Source organism: Antedon bifida, chromosome 10, assembly GCF_963402885.1.
Source record: "Antedon bifida chromosome 10, ecAntBifi1.1, whole genome shotgun sequence".
Taxonomy (NCBI): domain Eukaryota; kingdom Metazoa; phylum Echinodermata; class Crinoidea; order Comatulida; family Antedonidae; genus Antedon; species Antedon bifida.
In genome coordinates this window covers 10,902,203-10,925,835 of record NC_136235.1, presented here as the reverse complement: position 1 = coordinate 10,925,835, position 23,633 = coordinate 10,902,203, and the positions used below count along the sequence as shown (strand labels likewise).

Here is a 23,633-nt window from a genome sequence, read left to right as displayed (position 1 = left end):
AAATTTTGGCCATTTTTCGAAAAAATTCCTATGGTCCCCCGCAGGAAAATTTCCGAGAAATGACCAAATTTTGACCCTTTTATTTTTTGACATAACTAGTTACTATGGCTCTATAAGATGATGTTAACACAATATATGTGCATAAATGGCAATATTATAGCATAATTATTGAATTTAAAGAAGTGGAAGCTTTGATCACTTTTTCGAAAAAATTCCTATGGTCCCCCGCGGGGAAATTTTCGAAAAATGGCCAAATTTCGACCCTTTAATTTTTTGACATAACTAGTTGCTATGTCTGTATAAGATGATGTTAACACAATATATGTGCATAAATGGCAATATTATAGCCTAATTTATAGAATTTTAAAAAGTGGAAATTTTGGCCATTTTTCGAAAAAATTCCTGTGGTCCTCTGCAGGGAAATTTCCGAAAAATGGCAAAATTTCGACCCTTTTATTATTTGACATAACTAGTTACTATGGCTCTATAAGATGATGTTAACACAATATATGTGTATAAATGGCAATATTATAGCCTAATTATAGAATTTTCAAAATTGAAAATTTTGGCCATTTTTCGAAAAAAATCCTATGGTCCCTCGCAGGGAAATTTCCGAAAAATGGCCAAATTTCGACCATTTTATTTTTTTACATGACTAGTTACTATGGCTCTATAAGATGATGTTAACACAATATATGTGTATAAATGGCAATATTATAGCCTAATTATAGAATTTTAAAAATTGGAAATTTTGGCCATTTTTCGAAAAAATTCCTATGGTCCCCCGCAGGAAAATTTCCGATAAATGACCAAATTTTCACCCTTTTTATTTTTGACATAACTAGTTACTATGGCTCTATAAGATGATGTTAAAGCAGAAATGTCACTAAAACATTAATAAAATCTATATAAAGTAATACACTAATAAAAACGGCTCATCCTTAGCGTTATTTTTAAGATTTCGCCGTTATCACGAAAAAGCAAATTTAAAATAGCCACTCGAGCAATTCAATTACTTCCGGTTCGTATGCAGAAATATTTCCGTGACGTCATCTCGAGTGCTTCGCTTGGTTAGTTACACACATGAGTTGTTGAACACTGTATTTCTCTATTGTATTTCGCATTCTTTTGTTCACGTAATCAATCTCTTGAGGCACTTTTGTTAAAGTTAACTTTTGTTGGTGTTAAATCAAAACACAATGCCGTATTGTGCAGCATTTAATTGTACCAATACAACAAGTGGAGGAAAAAATCGCGACCGGAATATAGGATTTTTTTCCTTCCCAAAGTCTTCGGCTCTGAGAAAGGCATGGATCCACGCCGTCAGACGAAAAAATTTCCAGCCTAGCAAATTCGCAACGATATGTTCGGAGCACTTCTTGGAAGAAGACTTTGCGAAATACCCACCTAAACTTCGTGAAATGGGATTCAAAGAAAAAGTAAATTGGAAATTGAAAGACGGGGCAATACCTTCGAAGGTTACATTGCCTTCAGAAAGCACCGCCACCGAGAAGATCCCAGGCCCAGCTGCTAGTAGTAGTACTAGTAGTACTAGTAGAGGCGCCTTTCAAAAACGTAGGCGAAGAGAAGTAAGTGTTGTTTTTACTGTTTTATTATTGCACTAGGCTTACCACCACCGCCGAATTTACCTGCCTCGATTGACAGGACAGGCCCTATGCCTAGCCTCCACACATTCTCATTTTAATGATTAATAATAATAATTTAATATGCCTTGTCAGTTAGGATTATAAATGATGCGAGTGAGAGGATGGTGTGTGCTGATGATGCAACAATTTATATATTATTATTTGATTTATTATAGGCTATGTCAAATAACAATATGCTGTATAAAATAGCTTATGTACTTACAATAAAAATAATTCAGGAAGGTTTATGTTTTTTATTGCTAATTCAGTTCAGTAGTTAATTTATTCATGTTTGATATTATTTGCATAGTAATAGTAATACAAGTTACTTTTACTTCTACAGACAATCTTGATGATAGAAAAGCAAGAAAGAGAAAGACTTGCGACAGTTGATGATGCGCCCCCAGTACCTGTCGAGACTGAAATGCAGGATGTTGCTGCTCCGAGCTGTTCAACATCATACATTGTGAAATCAAAATATGTGCAAACCAGGCCACAACTTAACACAAGCAATACCAGATCAACACAAACCGAAATCGGTGATATTACCACAATTTTAACACAGTCACCAGCAGAAATTCGGGAAAATAAACCAAACTCCGAGTCCGACTCTGAATCTGAATCATCGTCATCGTCATCGGAATCGGGTGATTGCTCCAGCGATGATTATGAGCCAGAGGATGACGATGACTTTGAGACAGAAGATGATGAATATGATGAGGATGATTGTGACAATTACCTATCATGTCATGCTGAACCTCATCGTGAACGCAAATTCATTGTTTACGAATCATGCATTCGTGAACTTCTTTCGAAGTGCAATACTTGCAGTGCACCTACACTGGTAAAGATAGCTGCAAAGAATGGATGTGCGGCGGTGTTCTCAGCTGAGTGTGAAGAAAACCATGTACAGACATGGAGGACGCAGCCCATGCTGGGGAAAATGGCACACGGTACTTTGTGCATGGCTGCAACTACACTATTTAGTGGAAGGAGTCCCGAGAAGATAATTTTGTTTTGTAAACATCTAAACTTGTTATGCTTCAGTAAAAGGACATATTTTCGACTACAGCATGCATATTTAATTCCGTCTATCACAGATGTTTGGAATCGAGAACGGCAAATGGCACTTGAGTCATGCAGAGGAACATCCATTACTATTGGAGGGGATGGCCGATGTGACAGCCCTGGTCATTCTGCCAAATATGGATCATATACGATTATTGACCTGGAGAAAAATGTTGTCCTGGATACACAGCTAGTTCAAGTGAGATATTGTTTGTGATTTCTTCTATTTCATTAAACCACTGCCCAACAAAATAAAAATCACTACAACCATCAAACACAGTAATTTAATACAGACAAAAAGAAAAAGAGTTTCTCCATTCATTTTTATAATATTTATATTATTTTTTACAGTGCAATGAAACAACCAGTTCAAATGCCATGGAATTGGAGGGGTTAAAAAGATGCCAGGCAACCTTGGATAAGGAAGGCATTCAAGTCGATGCATTGGTAACAGATAGACACGCCTCTGTGAAAAAGTATATGAGGGAAAAGTGGCAAGGTGCGAATCATTACTTTGATGTATGGCATGTTGCAAAAGGTTTGTACCAAAGCATGATAACCACCTCATTAAATTTAAAGGTAATTGACAGTGCTTTTAAGTTTTCACTTTTGGTTTACTCTTCGTAGGAATCAATAAGAAGCTAATGAAAGTTTCTTCAAAGAAAGACAACCAAGATCTACGTGAGTGGATTAAATCGGTGGTAAATCACATGTACTGGGTAGCATCAAGCAGCGGTGACAACGAACAAGAGAAGGTGGACAAGTGGTGCTCAATTATGTTGCACGTCTGTAACATCCACACTGGATTTGATGGAGACTTCAAACAGTGCGTACATGGTCTTATTGAGGAGCATAGAGAGTGGATTAAAAAAGGTAATTAGAAATTTTGTTATCATTAAAAATTGAAAAAAAAAACATTTTAAAATAATGATTAATCTAATACTGTCTTATGAATCTTTTACCCTGCAGGTTCTAAGCATTACAAATTGTTGTCGGAAGTTGTAATGTCATCATATCTCCTTAGGGATATACCCAAGTTATCTCCCCGGTTACAAACTTATGGCTTAGAGGTATTCCACAGCAACCTCCTTGCCTTCGCACCAAAGCACACGCACTATTTCTATAAAGCGATGACAGTGAGGTGAGTTAGGTTACACTTGTTGTTTTATTTGCATGTACTGTATTTAGTATTGTTTTTACAATTTCAAAGCATCGAGGTAAAATTTTGACATTGTGTTTGATAGAATATATTTGGCAGCCCTTCATTTTAACGAGAATGGAAACAGAAAACAGGCAGTTAGGAAAGATGGTGAAAAGTGCTGGTCCGTGTCATACCCGAAGTCAAAGAAAGGAGAGAAAGCTGTTCCATCAAAAATTAAAGTTGATCCGACCTACAGTAAGATTTTTTTTTAATAAGTTATAAAGTTTACTAAATATTGTTGCAACAAACGAGGCCATTAATGCAATTGATGGTAAACTAAAGTGGTTTATTGAAAATAATAAATAATATGTCTTGTGTAAATCATTTCTTGTATATTTTTTTAATAGAATATATTGAAAAGTTGCTAACTGTAGTGTTTGAAAGAAGACAAGAGTTTGCTACATACAGCGAAGCCAGTCAAGATGCTCTTATGAATTATGCAAAAGCACCACCGGCCGTTAACGCCACATATCAACCGTATGACAAAGCAGACTTGGTCAAGAAAAGATGTACTCGTTTTCCAACTAAATAACATTTTAATAATCAAGGTAATAAAGTACTTATTTTCATGCCTTACAATACACATGGCAAAACATACAGTAATTATATATGTTCTTGTCAGTATAAAGTTATAAAAATAGTTTTCAAAATTTTATTTCATTATCCTCAATCATGAATAAACTTAACTAAACTGAATAACTCTTTTGTTTTATTGTTTTAATTGTAGGAACTGAACTTTGGTGAAACTGGTGGATATCCAATCTATGCAACTGTACAATGTGCTAATTAGTCATGGAATTTTGGGATATTTAAAGCCTACATATTGTTGCGCAGGAAATGCATTCCTAATAGTTGACACTACGCAAGACGGAAGTATTTTTCTTTTCCCCTTCCCAAGTAGCTTCCATATCCAAGTTGTAAACCTCCGGTAGGCAACATGGCGATATAGCCTGAAAACATAAAGAAAATTGTGATTAGTTAACAAAATAAATTTACCATCTTTAATGTCTCATTACAAGACAAGAAGTTGCATTGTTTTTCTAGAAACTTGCCGGACCTTTGAGTCGGTAGTTGGTTTATTGAATTTGTTAATTTAATGTTGTCAGTTTTGTCATTAAAAATCTGATTTCCACTACAATACTGTTTTACAAACTGTTTCGTAATTATTTTGAGCGTTAATTCAAATATAGTATTTACTCAAACTTACTGATTCACTGGATGGTCATCGTCAAATGGACCTTCCTGTTTTACATAATGCCAGAAGGACACTTCCAAAACATCGCGGTCCAGGCAGTTGTTTTTGAAACCGGTATGTTGCGTTATGCATCCAACTGCTTGCTCCCCCATTTTCTCTGCCATCTCCTCTGTCTCATAACAACATACAGACTCAACAGCAGTTGTTGCTGTACAATGTGAGCACTTGCACCTGCATAGAATCAACATTACAGCACTCAAATATATAATATATACTATATACTGTTACTATACTAATAAATGAAAATCAAAATAACAAGCAAGGTCCTCCCCATCCCACCAAAAAAAGCCTCAAAAGCTAGGCTTCTGTAGCTAGCCTAGTTAGTAGAAATAGAATATAGCCTATTAACTGTGGCTAGCCTATTAGTATTATAGAGTGTAGCAGGCCTATAATTACGAAAAAATAAAATATACTCAAAAGCCTAGTAAAATCAACAAATTTGATCCAAAACAAAATGTCTTTTTTCCCCTTTCCCGTCACCTTCCTCGCCGCTGGCCGCATATGTCAGGATATGGCCGTGATTTTTTTTTTTTTTTTTTGGTGTCGTCCGATCGATGCAGTCGGGTAGATTCACAATTGTGAAAAGGCTACACATAACAGTACTAGCTAGCTAACGAATAATACAGTATTAAAATGATTTTATTATAAAAACAGCAATAAGGAAGATTTTAAGACTGTTTTACGATCGGTATTTAAACACTAAAAAATGTAACGTAGGCCGCGCCTAGCCTATGACGGAACCGATGCTAGCTAATTAATAGGCTATACAGTAGCCTCCCGGCTAGTGGCCTATGTAAACATACCATGTTAAATTTCCTTCTCTTTCCTCCCTTCCTTCCGCTTCAACATCGTCTTCTTCTTCCTCATCGGAAGAATAATTTATAAATTCCCTAGCCTTTCTCAAAGGCTCATATTGGTATGGCTGAATTTCTAACGGAAAAGTTTCTTCTTCGGAATCGGAATACATTTCGCCAGGATTGGCTTTTTTCATGTACTCATCCAGCGTGATGGTTCAGGGAAGATAGCGAAACCCGATATGACGTCACGACTGTAAAGTTAATGAGTTGGCTCTAAACGCTGACTGGTCAGAAAAATCCTATTTTCAAACGTCGATTTTAGCGGTAAAAATTGCATAAAAAATTTCGAAAAACCTAATATATATCTTATTATTAGCTAAACAATCATCACAAATACTCAAATAGGTGTTGACATTTCTGCTTTAACACAATATATGTGCTTAAATGGCAATATTATAGCATAATTATTGAATTTAAAGAAGTGGAAACTTTGATCATTTTTCGAAAAAATTCCTATGGTCCCCCGCGGGGAAGTTTTCGAAAAATGGCCAAATTTCGACCTTTTTATTTTTTGACATAACAAGTTACTATGTCTGTATAAGATGATGTTAACACAATATATGTGCATAAGTGGCAATATTATAGCCTAATTTATAGAATTTTAAAAAGTGGAAATTTTGCCCATTTTTCGAACAAACTCCTGTGGTCCCCCGCAGGGAAATTTCCGAAAAATGGCCAAATTTCAACCCTTTTATTATTTGACATAACTAGTTACTATGGCTCTATAAGATGATGTTAACACAATATATGTGTATAAATGGCAATATTATAGCCTAATTATAGAATTTTAAAAATTGAAAATTTTGGCCATTTTTCGAAAAAAATCCTGTGGTCCCCCGCAGGGAAATTTCCGAAAAATTGCCAAATTTCGACCCTTTTATTATTTGACATAACTAGTTACTATGGCTCTATAAGATGATGTTAACACGATATATGGCAATATTATAGCATAATTATTGAATTTAAAAAGGTGGAAATTTTGGCCATTTTTCGAAAAAATTCCTGTGGTCCGCCGCAGGGAAATTTCCGGAAAATGGCCAAATTTCGACCCTTTTATTATTTGACATAACTAGTTACTATGGCTCTATAAGATGATATTAACACAATATATGTGCATAAATGGCAATAATATAGCCTAATTCTAGAATTTTAAAAATTGAAAATTTTGGCCATTTTTCGAAAAAATTCCTATGGTCCCCCGCAGGGAAATTTTCGAAAAATGGCCAAATTTTGACCCTTTTATTTTTTGACATAACTAGTTACTATGGCTCTATAAGATGATGTTAACACAATATATGTGCATAAATGGCAATATTATAGCATAATTATTGAATTTAAAAAAGTGGAAACTTTGGTCATTTTTTGAAAAAAATTCCTATAGTGCCCCGCATGAAAATTTTCGAAATATGCCCAAATTTCGAACCTTTGATTTTTTGATAATTATAGCCTAATTATTGAATAATAAAAGGTGGAAATATTGGTCATTTTTCGAAAAAATTCCTGTGATCCCCCGCAGAAAAATTTTCGAAAAATTACCAAATTTAGACCCTTTTATTTTTTTTGACATAACTAGTTACGATGGCTCTATAAAATGTTGTAAACACAATATATGTGCATAAATGGCAATATTATAGCATAATTATTTAATTTTAGAAGGTGGAAAATTTTTCCATTTTCGACCCTTTTATTTTTTGACATAACTAGTTGCTATGGCTCTATAAGAAGATGTTAGGACAATATATGTGTATAAATGGCAATATTTTAGCATAATTTTCGAATTTTAAAAAGTGGAATTTTTGCCATTTTTCCGAGAAAAAAATCCTATGGTAACCCGCAGGGAAATTTTCGAAAATTTACCAAATTTAGACCCTTTTAATTTTTGACATAACTTGTTACGATGGCTCTATAAAATGATGTTAACACAATATTATTATGTGCATAAATAACAATATTATAGCATAATTATTTAATTTTAAGAAAGTGGAAAATGTTGCCATTTTTCGACACTTTTATTTTTTGACAAAACTAGTTACTATGGCTCTAAAAGATGATGTTAACACAATCTATGTGCATAAATGGCAATATTATAGCCTAATTATAGAATTTTAAAAATTGGAAAGGGAAATTTTTGAAAAATGGCCAAATTTCGACCCTTTTATTTTTTGACATAACTAGTTACGATGGTTCTATAAGATGATGTTAATACAATTATATGTGCATAAATGGAAATATATTAGCATAATTTTTTACTTTTACAAAGTGGAATTTTTGGTCATTTTTCGAAACAATTCCTATGGTCCCCCGCGGGGAAATTTTCGAAAAATGGCCAAATTTCGACCCTTTTATTTTTTGACATAACTAGTTACTATGTCTATATAAGATGATGTTAACACAATATATGTGCATAAGTGGCAATATTATAGCCTAATTTATAGAATTTTAAAAAGTGGAAATTTTGGCCATTTTTTGAAAAAATTCCTGTTGTCCCCCGCAGGGAAATTTCCGAAAAATGGCCAAATTTCGACCCTTTTATTATTTGACATAACTAGTTACTATGGCTCTATAAGATGATGTTACGACAATATATGTGTATAAATGGCAATATTATAGCCTAATTATAGAATTTTAAAAATAGAAAATTTTGGCAATTTTTCGAAAAAAATCCTATGGTCCCCCGCAGGGAAATTTCCGACAAATGAGCAAATTTTGACCCTTTTATTTTTTGACATAACTAGTTACTATGGCTCTATAAGATGATGTGAACACGATATATGTGCATAAATGGCAATATTATAGCATCATTTTTGAATTTAAAAAAGTGAAAACTTTGTTCATTTTTCGAAAAAATTCCTATGGTCCCCCGAAGGGAAATTTTCGAAAAATGGCCAAATTTCAACCCTTTTATTTTTTGACATAACTAGTTACTATGTCTGTATAAGATGATGTTAAAAAAATATATGTGCATAAATGGCAATATTATAGCCAAATTTATAGAATTTTAAAAAGTGGAAATTTTGGCCATTTTTCGAAAAAATTCCTGTGGTCCCCCGCAGGGAAATTTCCGAAAAATGGCCAAATTTCGACCCTTTTATTATTTGACATAACTAGTTACTATGGCTCTATAAGATGATGTTAACACAATATATGTGTATAAATGGCAATATTATAGCCTAATTCTAGAATTTTAAAAATAGGAAATTTTGGCCATTTTTCGAAAAAATTCCTATGGTCCCCATGCAGGGAAATTTTCGAAAAATGGCCAAATTTTTACCCTTTTATTTTTTGACATAACTAGTTACTATGGCTCTATAAGATGATGTTAACACAATATATGTGCATAAATGGCAATAATATACCCTAATTCTAGAATTTTAAAAATAGGAAATTTTGGCAATTTTTCGAAAAAATTCCTATGGTCCCCCGCAGGGAAATTTTCGAAAAATGGCCAAATTTTGACCCACTTATTTTTTGACATAACTAGTTACTATGGCTCTATAAGATGATGTTAACACAATATATGTGTATAAATGGCAATATTATAGCCTAATTATAGAATTTTAAAAATTGGAAATTTTGGCCATTTTTCGAAAAAATTCCTGTGGTCCCCCGCAGGGAAATTTCCGGAAAATTGCTAAATTTCGACCCTTTTATTATTTGACATAACTAGTTACTATGGCTCTATAAGATGATGTTAACCCAATATATGTGTATAAATGGCAATATTATAGCCTAATTATAGAATTTTAAAAATTGGAAATTTTGGCCATTTTTCGAAAAAAATCCTGTGGTCCCCCGCAGGGAAATTTCCGACAAATGAGCAAATTTTGACCATTTTATTTTTTGACATAACTAGTTACTATGGCTCTATAAGATGATGTTAACACGATATATGTGCATAAATGGCAATATTATAGCATATTTATTGAATTTAAAAAAGTGGAAACTTTGTTCATTTTTCGAAAAAATTCCTATGGTCCCCCGAAGGGAAATTTTCGAAAAATGGCCAAATTTCGAGCCTTTTATTTTTTGACATAACTAGTTACTATGTCTGTATAAGATGATGTTAACACAATATATGTGCATAAATGGCAATATTATTGCCCAATTATAGAATTTTAAAAATTGAACATTTTGGCCATTTTTTAGAAAAACATCCTATGGTCCCCCGCAGGGAAATTTCCGACAAATGAGCAAATTTTGACCCTTTTTTTTTTTGACATAACTAGTTACTATGGCTCTATAAGATGATGTTAACACGATATATGTGCATAAATGGCAATATTATAGCATAATTATTGAATTTAAAAAAGTGGAAACTTTGTTCATTTTTCGAAAAAAATCCTATGGTCCCCCGAAGGGAAATTTTCGAAAAATGGCCAAATTTCGACCCTTTTAGTTTTTGACATAACTAGTTACTATGTCTGTATAAGATGATGTTAACACAATATATGTGCACAAATGGCAATATTATAGCCCAATTATAGAATCTTAAAAATTGAAAATTTTGGCCATTTTTCGAAAAAAAATCCTATGGTCCCCCGCAGGGAATTTTTTGACAAATGAGCAAATTTTGACCATTTTATTTTTTGACATAACTAGTTACTATGGCTCTATAAGATGATGTTAACACGATATATGTGCATAAATGGCAATATTATAGCATAATTATTGAATTTAAAAAAGTGGAAACTTTGTTCATTTTTCGAAAAAATTCCTGTGGTCCCCCGCAGGGAAATTTCCGAAAAATGGCCAAATTTCCACCCTTTTATTGTTTGACATAACTAGTTACTATGGCTCTATAAGATGATGTTAACACAATATGTGACCCGATCTGGCAAAACCCTCTCTTTGTCGGCAATTCAAAATTTACGTAATCAGTCAAAATACGTCCAAATCGACTACCCTGGCAGATTACATGTTTTTGCATTTTCGAAATATACGTCTACCTGATTTAAACTCCCGAAATTTAATTAAAATTATGAAAAAAGAGAGTTTTTAAAACATGTATTTTCCTCAAGCCTAACAATTTATTCACGATCTACGCTAACATTTTGCGTAAATTCAGTTGAAAGTTGCCGAGTTTGACGACATTTTGATCGCCAGTTCGCTGCACAATGTTGAAAGGTCACACATCAAAATAAAGCTCATCCATTTGACATTCCAAATATGGAAGTTTTAGGGCGGAGTTTAAAAAAGGAACCAATGAAAACTTTGATTTACTATGACATAATTTCAGAAAATTCGGGTCTTCGAAGTTTCTGGAACAGCGAACTGCGTGTGTTGCTATGGCGCATCATCGCAATAACAAGCGTTATTGGTCAACGCGCTAGATGTTATACGCTCTACGCGCGGAAATAAAAAGTTGTTTACATTTTTGTGAGGTTATTTTCATTTTACACACAGCATGTCGTAAATTGGAATAAAAACAATTTTAATATTCAAAGTAAAGTGTTCTGCAATAGCTGTAGCCTGTATTTGTTTATTCCATAGTAAAATAGACAAGTCAAAAACAATTCACGACATAAATTCAATTGTTTTTTCTATATTTTTTTGGGCTAGGCCTTAATTTTATTAATATGGTTGTAGGCCTACTACTACTAGTACTGGGCCTAGCTTTATTGTCAATAAATAGTTTTCTTTATACATTTTACTAGCAATTATATCCGCCCCAGGGCGGGTTTTAAAATTAGTTTAAAGCCTTCTCAGTACATAACACCCGATGCCATTAGGCCTACCTCCCTATACTCACCAACCCCCACCCCTCTTCAATAACACCCCACACTCTTTTTTAAAAACAAATTCTTCCCAGTACAAATTCAATTCAACTCCAGCTTCAAATTGAGAGGGTATACATAGCTACGATAGGCCTATGGTTTAAGTACGTTGTAAACTGTGTAAATAAACAGGTGTCATATTGGCTGATAATTAAAATATCTAATTTTGATACTGCGGCCCCCTAGCCTTCTTTCTCCTCTCACCATCCAAGCCATAATCAACAAACCTTAACTCCTCCCCTGGACAGTTTAAATGTAGTAACTTTTCCTATTACAATTCCAATCATATAGGCTACTTCATTACGCCAGCATTTTCGGTCCTCCTCCTCCTCCCACTTCAAACACACCCCAGATACTGGGTGATGTGTTTAAGAAGGTTCCAATAAAAATTATGTTAGCCATCACTCCCAACCCATAATCCCTCAGTGGCAGTTTTCAAAACAGTTTTCTAAAATTAAATAATTATGCTATATTATTGCCATTTATGCACATATATTGTGTTTACAACATTTTATAGAGCCATCGTAACTAGTTATGTCAAAAAATAAAAGGGTCTAAATTTGGTAATTTTTCGAACATTTTTCTGTGGGGGATGACAGGAATTTTTTCGAAAAATGACCAATATTTCCACCTTTTATTATTCAATAATTAGGCTATAATTATCAAAAAATCAAAGGTTCGAAATTTGGCCATTTTTTGAAAATTTTCCTGCGAGGCACTATAGGAATTTTTTCAAAAAATTACCAAAATTTTTACTTTTTAAAATTCAAAAATTATACTATAATATTGCCATTTATGCATATATATTGTGGTAACATCATCTTATAGAGACATTGTAACTAGTTATGCCAAAAAAATAAGAGGTCGAAAATTGGCCATTTCTCGAAAATTTTCCTGCGGGGAACCCATACGAATTTTTCGAAAAATAAGCAAAATTTCCACCATTTAAAACTAAAAAATTATGCTATAATATTGCCATTTATGCACATATATTGTGTTAACATCATCTTATAGAGCCATAGTAACTAGTTATGTCAAAAAATAAAAGGGTCAAAATTTGGCCATTTTTCGGAAATTTCCCTGCGGGGGAAAATGACCAAAAATTCCACTTTTTTAAATTCAAAAATTATGCTATAATATTGCCATTTACTCACATATATTGTGTTAACATCATCTTATAGAGCCATAGTAACTAGTTTTGTCAAATAATAAAATAATATATAAAATTATAAAATGATCAAAGTTTCCACTTTTTAAAATTCAATAATTATGCTATAATATTGCCATTTATGCACATATATTGTGTTAACATAATCTTATAGAGCCATAGTAACTAGTTATGTCAAAAAATAAAAGGGTCAAAATTTGGCCATTTTTCGAAAATTTTCCTGCGGGGGACCACAGGAATTTTTTCGAAAAATGGCCAAAATTTCCTATTTTTAAAATTCTAGAATTAGGCTATATTATTGCCATTTATGCACATATATTGTGTTAACATCATCTTATAGAGCCATAGTAACTAGTTATGTCAAAAAATAAAAGGGTCAAAATTTGGCCATTTTTCGAAAATTTCCCTGCGGGGGACCATAAGAATTTTTTCGAAAAATATCCAAATTTTCCTATTTTTAAAATTCTATAATTAGGCTATATTATTGCCATTTATGCACATATATTGTGTTAACATCATTTTATAGAGCCATAGTAACTAGTTATGTCAAATAATAAAAGGGTCGAAATGTGGCCATTTTTCGAAAATTTTCCTGCGTGGAAACCATAGGAATTTTTTTGAAAAATAAGCAAAATTTCCACCATTTAAAACTAAAAAATTATGCTATAATATTGCCATTTATGCACATGTATTGTGTTAACATCATCTTATAGAGCCATAGTAACTAGTTATGTCAAAAAATAAAAGGGTCAAAATTTGGCCATTTTTCGGAAATTTCCCTGCGGGGGACCACAGGAATTGTTTCGGAAAATGACCAAAAATTCCACTTTTTTAAATTCAAAAATTATGCTATAATATTGCCATTTACTCACATATATTGTGTTAACATCATCTTATAGAGCCATAGTAACTAGTTTTGTCAAATAATAAAATAATATATAAAACTAGAGGGTACTCCGAGAGTACAAACCTCCGCCTACTGTAAAATTCCCCTACATAAAATGCCTCCTGAATATTTTTTTTTTACATTTTTTTTTATTAGTTCTAAGTCTAAATATGTTAACTGCACACTACAAAGTTGTGGATGACAGTGTGGAGTAATGGTTATGTATCCAGCCTCTCACAGTTGAGATCGCTGGTTCAAGTCCCACTTAGGTTTTTTTTTTTTTTTATTATTTTTTTATTTCTTTTTTTTTTTTTTTTTGTGGACCTTGATCTTTGACCCTGACCCTTAAAAATTTAACCACAATTATATTATGTGTCATTGATCATTGTTGCTAAGTTTGGTGAGAATCTGATAAAAACTGTGGTCTCTAGGCAGTAAAATAGTTTTTTGTTAGTTGTGACCTTGACCTATGACCTTTCCCCTCAAATTCGAACTCGTCCGAGCTTTTGGGGGCATAGATCATTGTTGCCAAATTTGGTGAGAATCGGATAAAATCTGTGGCCTCCAGGCTGTTCACAGACACACAAACACACACACAAACACACACACAAACATACAGGGGTGAAAACATAACCTCCTTGGCGGAGGTAATTATAAAATGATCAAAGTTTCCACTTTTTTAAATTCAATAATTATGCTATAATATTGCCATTTATGCACATATATTGTGTTAACATAATCTTATAGAGCCATAGAAACTAGTTATGTCGAAAAATAAAAGGGTCAAAATTTGGCCATTTTTCGAAAATTTCCCTGCGGGGGACCATAGGATTTTTTTCGAAAAATGGCCAAAATTTCCTATTTTTAAAATTCTAGAATTAGGCTATATTATTGCCATTTATGCACATATATTGTGTTAACATCATCTTATAGAGCCATAGTAACTAGTTATGTCAAATACTAAAAGGGTCGAAATTTGGCCATTTTTTCGGAAATTTCCCTGCGGGGGACCACAGGAATTTTTTCGAAAAATTGCCAAAATTTCCTCTTTTTAAAATTCTATAAATTAGGCTATAATATTGCCATTTATGCACATATATTGTGTTAACATCATCTTATTCAATTCACCAGGGAAAAAAAGTAGTGAGCCCTCTATCGGCAGCGAATCGTTTTTGCACACGAGACAGCGTGAATAATTACCCGGAAGCAACTTTGTTTTTAAAAATAATATTAAGTTTTTGCAAACTGGCCAATTGGAACTTTTGGTTTTATTTACTAATGAATAATTCATGAAAACCTTTGACACAGCATCTACGAACCACGTGATTATGTTTTTTATCGACAAGGCCATTACATCTGTGTCAAACAAGGGTGAATGACACCGATGTTTTTAAAACAATTTTAGGGTATTCGAATGTTAAAATTTCGTCTAATTTGTTGAGGCTGTAATAAAACAACCTAACTTTTTGAGAAGGTGGGTTTTATATTTTCTGGATATTTAATTTTTCAATAGTAGTTAATAAAAAAATCTCGTTGGTGTTATTTTTTATTTTTTTTTAATGGCTGCTTAAACATGTGCCTTTTTGGTTATTTTACTGCTGAAAATGGAACACATGGTTGTAGCTAAAATCATTTTTTTACACCATAAGATTAAAAATGTTGCTTTTTAAAATAATAAGAACATTATATAATATATAGGAAAGCTGTTTTTAATCATACAACTTTACAAAGCCTCTTTTATTTTATTTAAAAATCAATATAGTCTAGGCCTACTAGTTTACAGTTAGGAGAGCTAGGCTTTAGCCTGTTATTATAGTGGAGTAGTGCGTGTATTGTTGGCGAGTGTTCATTGTCGGGCGCGCGTATTTATAGGCCTAAGGAAATAAAAATAAATGATTACAACTAAACTAAACTAAATAATGATTATTATTAATTTAATGTTGTTTTTTTTTACAGATCACAGAGGGATGTTCTTAAGCTGTCTGCATACTTCAATACAATAGAAATAGCATTAATTAACAACAATTTCTCATTAATTTACCGGCATATGTGAAACAACACATACAGTAATTATGGATATCTACAGATTTTTATCGCCAAAGGACATTTAATTTTTAAAAACTTGATATTTTCCTAATTTACTTATTTAAAGGTTCAAGCGGAGGGTGGTTGTTGTGCGGTAATTGTTATAAAGTTTAAATCTGATTTCCAAATCGGCAAAAAATAATCATTATAAATATAAATAGGCCTAGTACAAAAGATGTTAATTTGATTGTTAATTTGTTGTCTAATTTGTGATAATATTAAAGGTTTTATGTTAAATGGTGTGTATTTCATTTATTGCTCCATTATTATAATAAAAAGAAGGGAATCGTGAAATTTCATTAATTATTTAGCCCCAAGAATGTATTGAATTTATAGTATTTTACCAATTTAAACAGTCCAGGCCTAGCTTGCAGACAGTCCCCCCACCCACTTCACCCAATTCTTAATAATTTTAAGAAAAATGAAAGTTCAACACTTTATTTCAAAATTTATAAGCCCTTTGTCCTCATATTTTAAGATTATGAATCAGCCACTTAACAAGAATAACAATCGAGGGGCCAATAATGAAGCGCATCTTCCCTCATTCTCTTCGCCTAAGAAAACGATTATTCCAACCCTGCCGCGTCTCCCTAGGCCTACGCGCACCGTGCTTTCGCTTAAAACAGACCTATATTCAACTCCTTATAGAATTTGTTTGAAAAATAACACCAAGCTTATTTTTGGAAATCTTAGAAAAATACGGCGATAATGCAGTTTCGTACCCACCCCTTAAAATTACTCAAAATTGTTTCAATACTTCATCTAACCTACTCACGAGTTGTCTACAGCATTCTGCAAGCATAAAATTGTAAAATATCGATAACTTTTTATTTATAAATATTTTTAATCAATTGATAATTGAGCACCCTTCAGAAATCCATCGCCAGCATAGCTTCGCGAAAATCATCGCTAGGCCTGCCGATAAAAGTACGGAGGCCTCATAGGGCATCGATCTACAGAGGACGCTGTTATGGTCATATTATATGGCTTTACAAAATATTCCTCGTGAAACGAACTTTTAAGTTTTTTCATAAAGAAATATTTTGTGTTTAATTATGTTGTTAATTTTTAGAAATTCTTTTTAATTTGAGTGTTGTGTGTTATTGTCTTGTCAAATTATATTTTTGTGAGGGTCTTTAATGATCAGCTTCGGCTGGATGGACCACCCTCGTAACATATTGTTGAAATAAATAAATGAACAGTTGCTTCATTATTAAATGTTATATTTTTATTTTATTTTAATAAACACAACAGGAAAGAAGATAAAAAGGAAGAAATGAAAGACATGAAATGATGTTTTCAGTGTCAGCAGAAGTAAAATAAATTCTAGTAATTGATGGAAAACATTTTTATTATAATTATCATTTTATTACTGTACATTACATTTCAATAAATTATATCTTTCTGTTTTTGTTGCATTTCTTATTTCCATGTATTTGAAGAGGTCTTTCATGGGTGAATAACAAATTTTAATTTATATACTTCTATAAAATCTTAAAACAAGGAAACCATTAGTGTTTCTAATATAGTGATAACATTACTAAAACAATTAATTTGTCATAAGCTCCTTGTTTATTGTGTTATAACAATGTAGCTCATGACTGAACGAAGTACTGTAATTCTTTTTATTTCATTTTATTTATTTATTTGACCTACAAATCATAATGTAAAATAAACTAAAACAGAGGAAAATTGGTCTGTAGTACTTAAATCTTCAAGTCAGCAGTCCCATACAATTTATCTTCTTTCCTGTGTGAAATTCTACTATTAAAAATAAAAAACAAATTAAAAACATAACATATGATGATACCCACAATGATGAATACAATAATTGTATATTATTTCTTTATTAAAAATACGAAATTCATGTCGGAAATAATGCAAATTATTATTTAGTGCGTGCTTTAAACATTAGTAAACTACGCCCTCTATAGAACGCAACTGTTTACTCTATCAAGAGTTAATGTCCTGTGAGGCCTCCGTACTTTTATCGGCAGGCCTAGCGACGATTTTCGCGAAGCTAAGCTGGCGATGTATTTCTGAAGGGTGCTCAGTATTAATTGATTTAAAATAGTTATAAATAAAAAAAAATATCGAATTTTTACAATTTTATGATTGCAAGATGTTGTAGACAACTCGTGAGTAGGTTGGATGAAGATTTTGAGTAATTTTAAGGGGTGGGTACGAAACTGCATTAACGCCGAAAATACATATAAGACTATATTATACCGTTTTCAGAATTTAATTTAAAAATTCCAAATTAATGTTAACTATTTTAACAAACTAGTTAGTTTTCACTTTCTTGTTTTCGTCGTATGACTCGCTTTGTTTACGCTTACACTTGGCTTAGACGTTTATCTTAGAATTCGAATAAATGAATCCATAATCAACAAAAATTGGTACTGTTGTGGTTTTTGTTTAATATAAATGTTCCTAATACACAGATATCAATTAAACAGCAATATAATTTAATATAAACCAGTTAAAAAGGAAATTTAGACAGCCTATAAAATACGGAAGCCAGAACTCGCGTTTTTCGAAATGTTCGGTAACTTTCTATTTATAGCCTATCGAAAAAGGCTCTGGCTAACTTTTAAATTAAAACGGCTCTCGGAACACTTAATTTCCCATTATCACTATTTGACGTGGTTGTGACATAGTAACTAGTTATCAAAAAATAAAAGGGTCGAAATTTGGCCATTTTTCGAAAATTTCCCCGCGGGGGACCATAGGAATTTTTTCGAAAAATGATCAAAGCTTCCACTTCTTTAAATTCAATAATTATGCTATAATATTTCCATTTATGCACATATATTGTGTTAACATCATCTTATAGAGCCATAGTAACTAGTTATGTCAAAAAATATAAGGGTCAAAATTTGGTCATTTCTCGGAAATTTTCCTGCGGAGGACCATAGGAATTTTTTCGAAAAATGGCCAAAATTTCCAATTTTTAAAATTCTATAATTAGGCTATAATATTGCCATTTATACACATATATTGTGTTAACATCATCTTATATAGACATAGTAATTAGTTATGTCAAAAAATAAAAGGGTCGAAATTTGGCCATTTTTCGAAAATTTCCCCGCGGGGAACCATAGGAATTTTTTCGAAAAATGAACAAAGTTTCCACTTTTTCAAAATTCAATAATTATGCTATAATATTGCCATTTATGCACATATATCGTGTTAACATCATCTTATAGAACCATAGTAACTAGTTATGTCAAAAAATAAAAGGGTCAAAATTTGGTCATTTCTCGGAAACTTTCCTGCGGGGGACCATAGGAATTTTTTCGTAAAATGGCCAAAATTTCCAATTTTTAAAATTCTATAATTATGCTATATTATTGCCATTTATGCAGATATATTGTGTTCACATCATCTTATAGAGCCATAGTAACTAGTTATGTCAAATACTAAAAGGGTCGAAATTTAGCCATTTTTCGGAAATTTCCCTGCGGGGGACCACAGGAATTTTTTCGAAAAATTGCCAAAATGTCCTCTTTTTAAAATTCTATAAATTAGGCTATAATATTGACATTTATGCACATATATTGTGTTAACATCATCTTATACAGACATAGTAACTAGTTATGTCAAATAATAAAAGGGTCGAAATTCGGCCATTTTTCGAAAATTTCCCCGCGGGGGACCATAGGAATTTTTTCGAAAAATGATCAAAGCTTCCACTTCTTTAAATTCAATAATTATGCTATAATATTGCCATTTATGCACATATATTGTGTTAACATCATCTTGTAGAGCCATAGTAACTAGTTATGTCAAAAAATAAAAGGGTCAAAATTTGGCCATTTTTCGGAAATTTCCTTGCGGGGGACCATAGGAATTTTTTCGAAAAATGGCCAAAATTTCCACTTTTTAAAATTCTATAAATTATGCTATAATATTGCCACTTATGCACATATATTGTGTTAACATCATCTTATAGAGACATAGTAACTAGTTATGTCAAAAAATAAAAGGGTCGAAATTTGGCCATTTTTCGAAAATTTCCCCGCTGGGAACCATAGGAATTTTTTCGAAAAATGATCAAAGCTTCCACTTTTTTAAATTCTATAATTAGGCTATAATATTGCCATTTCTGCACATATATTGCGTTAACATCATCTTATAGGGCCATAGTAACTAGTTATGTCAAAAAATAACAGGGTAGAAATTTGGCCATTTTTCGGAAATTTCCCTGCGGGGGACCATAGGAATTTTTTCAAAAAATGATCAAAGCTTCCACTTCTTTAAATTCAATAATTATGCTATAATATTGCCATTTATGCACATATATTGTGTTAACATCATCTTATAGAGCCATAGTAACTAGTTATGTCAAAAAATAAAAGGGTCAAAATTTGGTCATTTCTCGGAAATTTTACTGCGGAGGACCATAGGAATTTTTTCGAAAAATGGCCAAAATTTCCAAATTTTAAAATTCTATAATTAGGCTATAATATTGCCATTTATACACATATATTGTGTTAACATCATCTTATAGAGCCATAGTAACTAGTTATGTCAAATAATAAAAGGGTCGAAATTTGGCCATTTTTCGTAAATTTCCCTGCGGGGGACCACAGGAATTTTTTCGAAAAATGGCCAAAATTTCCACTTTTTAAAATTCTATAAATTAGGCTATAATATTGCCATTTATGCACATATATTGTGTTAACATCATCTTATACAGACATAGTAATTAGTTATGTCAAAAAATAAAAGGGTCGAAATTTGGCCATTTTTCGAAAATTTCCCCGCGGGGGACCATAGGAATTTTTTCGAAAAATGATCAAAGCTTCCACATATTTAAATTCAATAATTATGCTATAATATTTCCATTTATGCACATATATTGTGTTAACATCATCTTATAGAGCCATAGTAACTATTTATGTCAAATAATAAAAGGGTCGAAAATTAGCCATTTTTCGTAAATTTCCCTGCAGGGGACCATAGGAATATTTTCGAAAAATGGGAAAAATTTCTAATTTTTAAAATTCTATAATTAGGCTCTAATATTGCCATTTATGCACATATATTGTGTTAACATCATCTTATAGAGCCATAGTAACTAGTTATGTCAAAAAATAAAAGGGTCAAAATTTGGCCATTTTTCGGAAATTTCCCTGCGGGGGACCACAGAAATTGTTTAGAAAAATGACCAAAAATTCCACTTTTTTAAATTAAAAAATGATGCTATAATATTGCCATTTATGTGTTAACATCATTTTATCGAGCCATAGTAACTAGTTTTGTCAAAAAATAAAAGTGTCGAAAAAGGGCAAAATTTTCCACTTTTTAAAATTAAATAATTATGCTATAATATTGTCATTTATGCCCCTATATTGTGTTAACATCATCTCATAGAGTAACTAGTTGTGTCAAAAAATAAAATGGTCAAAATTTGGCCATTTTTCGTAAATTTCCCTGCGGGGGACTACAGGAATTGTTTCGAAAAATGACCAAAAATTCCATTTTTGTAAAATTCAGAAAATATGCTATAATATTGCCTTTTATGCTTAAGGAGCCGTCGTAACTAGTTATGTCAAAAAATAAAAGGGTCAAATTTTGGCCATTTTTCGGAAATTTCCCTGCGGTGGACTACAGGAATTGTTATGTCAAAAATAAAAGGGTCGAAATTTGGCAATTTTTTGAAAAATTCCCTACGGGGGACCATAAGAATTTTTTCGAAAAATTACCACAATTTCCACTTTTTTAAATTCTATAATTAGGCTATAATATTGCCATTTCTGCACATATATTGTGTTAACATCATCTTAAAGGGCCATAGTAACTAGTTATGTCAAAAAATAAAAGGGTCGAAATTTGGCCATTTTTCGGAAATTTCCCTGCGGGGGACCACAGGAATTGTTTCGAAAAATGACCAAAAATTCCACTTTGTAAAAGTAAAAAATTATGCTAATATATTTCCATTTATGCACATATAATTGTATTAACATCATCTTATAGAACCATCGTAACTAGTTATGTCAAAAAATAAAAGGGTCGAAATTTGGCCATTTTTTCGAAAATTTCCCTTTCCAATTTTTAAAATTCTGTAATTAGGCTATAATATTGCCATTTATGCACATAGATTGTGTTAACATCATCTTTTAGAGCCATAGTAACTAGTTTTGTCAAAAAATAAAGGTGTCGAAAAATTTCTATAAATTAGGCTATAATATTGCCATTTATACACATATATTGTTTTAACATCATCTTATACAGACATAGTAACTAGTTATGTCAAAAAATAAAAGGGTCGAAATTTGGCCATTTTTCGAAAATTTCCCCGCGGGGGACCATAGGAATTTTTTCGAAAAATGATCAAAGCTTCCACTTCTTTAAATTCAATAATTATGCTATAATATTGCCATTTATGCACATATATTGTGTTAACATCATCTTATAGAGCCATAGTAACTAGTTATGTCAAAAAATAAAATGGTCAAAATTTGGTCATTTCTCGGAAATTTTCCTGCGGGGGACCATAGGAATTTTTTCGAAAAATGGCCAAAATTTCCAATTTTTAAAATTTCTATAATTATGCTATAATATTGCCATTAATACACATATATTGTGTTAACATCATCTTATAGAGCCATAGTAACTAGTTATGTCAAATAATAAAAGGGTCGAAATTTTGCCATTTTTCGGAAATTTCCCTGCGGGGACCACAGGAATTTTTTCGAAAAATGGCCAAAATTTCCACTTTTTAAAATTCTATAAATTAGGCTATAATATTGCCATTTATGCACATATATTGTGTTAACATCATCTTATAGAGCCATAGTAACTAGTTATGTCAAAAAAATAAAAGGGTCAAAATTTGGTCATTTCTCGGAAATATTCCTGAGGGGGACCATAGGAATTTTTTCGAAAAATGGCCAAAATTTCCAATTTTTAAAATTCTATAATTAGGCTATAATATTGCCATTTATACACATATATTGTGTTAACATCATCTTATAGAGCCATAGTAACTAGTTATGTCAAATAATAAAAGGGTCGAAATTTGGCCGTTTTTCGGAAATTTCCCTGCGGGGGACCATAGGATTTATTTCGAAAAATTGCCAAAATTTTCAATTTTGAAAATTCTATAATTAGGCTATAAAATTGCCATTTATGCACATATATTGTGTTAACGTCATCTTATAGTGACATAGTAACTAGTTATGTCAAAAAATAAAAGGGTCGAAATTTGGCCATTTTTCGGAAATTTCCCTGCGGAGGACCACAGGAATTTTTTCGAAAAATGGCCAAAATTTCCAATTTTTAAGATTCTATAATTAGGCTATAATATTGCCATTTATACACATATGTTATGTTAACATCATCTTATAGAGCCATAGTAACTAGTTATGTCAAATAATAAAAGGGTCGAAATTTGGTCATTTTTCGAAAATTTCTCCGCGGGGGACCATAGGAATTTTTTCGAAAAATGATCAAATCTTCCACTTCTTTAAATTCAATAATTATGCTATAGTATTGCCATTTATGCACATATATTGTTTTAACATCAGCTTATAGAGCCATAGTAACTAGTTATGTCAAAAAATAAAAGGGTCAAAATTTGGTCATTTCTCGGAAATTTTCCTGCGGGGGACCATAGGAATTTTTTCGAAAAATGGCCAAAATTTCCACTTTTTAAAATTCTATAAATTAGGCTATAAAATTGCCA

General features: G+C 32.0%; 2 protein-coding genes across 2 annotated transcripts; one reads left to right on the top strand and one right to left on the bottom strand.

The window, feature by feature from the left end:
- The first annotated feature begins 1,199 nt into the window (after positions 1-1,199).
- LOC144854493 (uncharacterized) lies at positions 1,200-4,697 on the top strand. Its single transcript, XM_078712449.1, has 8 exons — positions 1,200-1,589; positions 1,990-2,913; positions 3,066-3,252; positions 3,342-3,587; positions 3,684-3,855; positions 3,959-4,110; positions 4,263-4,514; positions 4,643-4,697. Exons 1-7 carry the CDS (start codon positions 1,200-1,202, stop codon positions 4,445-4,447), a joined length of 2,256 nt encoding a protein of 751 aa, XP_078568575.1. The 3' UTR covers positions 4,448-4,514; positions 4,643-4,697.
- Positions 4,698-4,705: 8 nt separating this feature from the next.
- On the bottom strand, positions 4,706-6,137 carry LOC144854491 (P2X purinoceptor 7-like). Its single transcript, XM_078712448.1, has 3 exons — positions 5,974-6,137; positions 5,123-5,341; positions 4,706-4,865 (listed from the first exon to the last, which is right to left on the bottom strand). The coding sequence occupies exons 1-3, from the start codon at positions 6,135-6,137 to the stop codon at positions 4,706-4,708; spliced, it is 543 nt and encodes a 180-aa protein (XP_078568574.1).
- Positions 6,138-23,633: the final 17,496 nt, after the last annotated feature.

Coding starts and splice junctions, on each gene's coding strand:
- LOC144854493 (XM_078712449.1), top strand. CDS start 1,200: ATGCCGTATTGTGCAGCATTTAATTGTACCAATACAACAAGTGGAGGA. Junction 1,590..1,989: donor AAAAACGTAGGCGAAGAGAA/GTAAGTGTTGTT, acceptor TTACTTCTACAG/ACAATCTTGATGATAGAAAA. Junction 3,856..3,958: donor TATAAAGCGATGACAGTGAG/GTGAGTTAGGTT, acceptor TGTGTTTGATAG/AATATATTTGGCAGCCCTTC.
- LOC144854491 (XM_078712448.1), bottom strand. CDS start 6,137: ATGTATTCCGATTCCGAAGAAGAAACTTTTCCGTTAGAAATTCAGCCA. Junction 5,342..5,973: donor AGAGAAGGAAATTTAACATG/GTATGTTTACAT, acceptor GATTCTATGCAG/GTGCAAGTGCTCACATTGTA. Junction 4,866..5,122: donor GATGACCATCCAGTGAATCA/GTAAGTTTGAGT, acceptor TTATGTTTTCAG/GCTATATCGCCATGTTGCCT.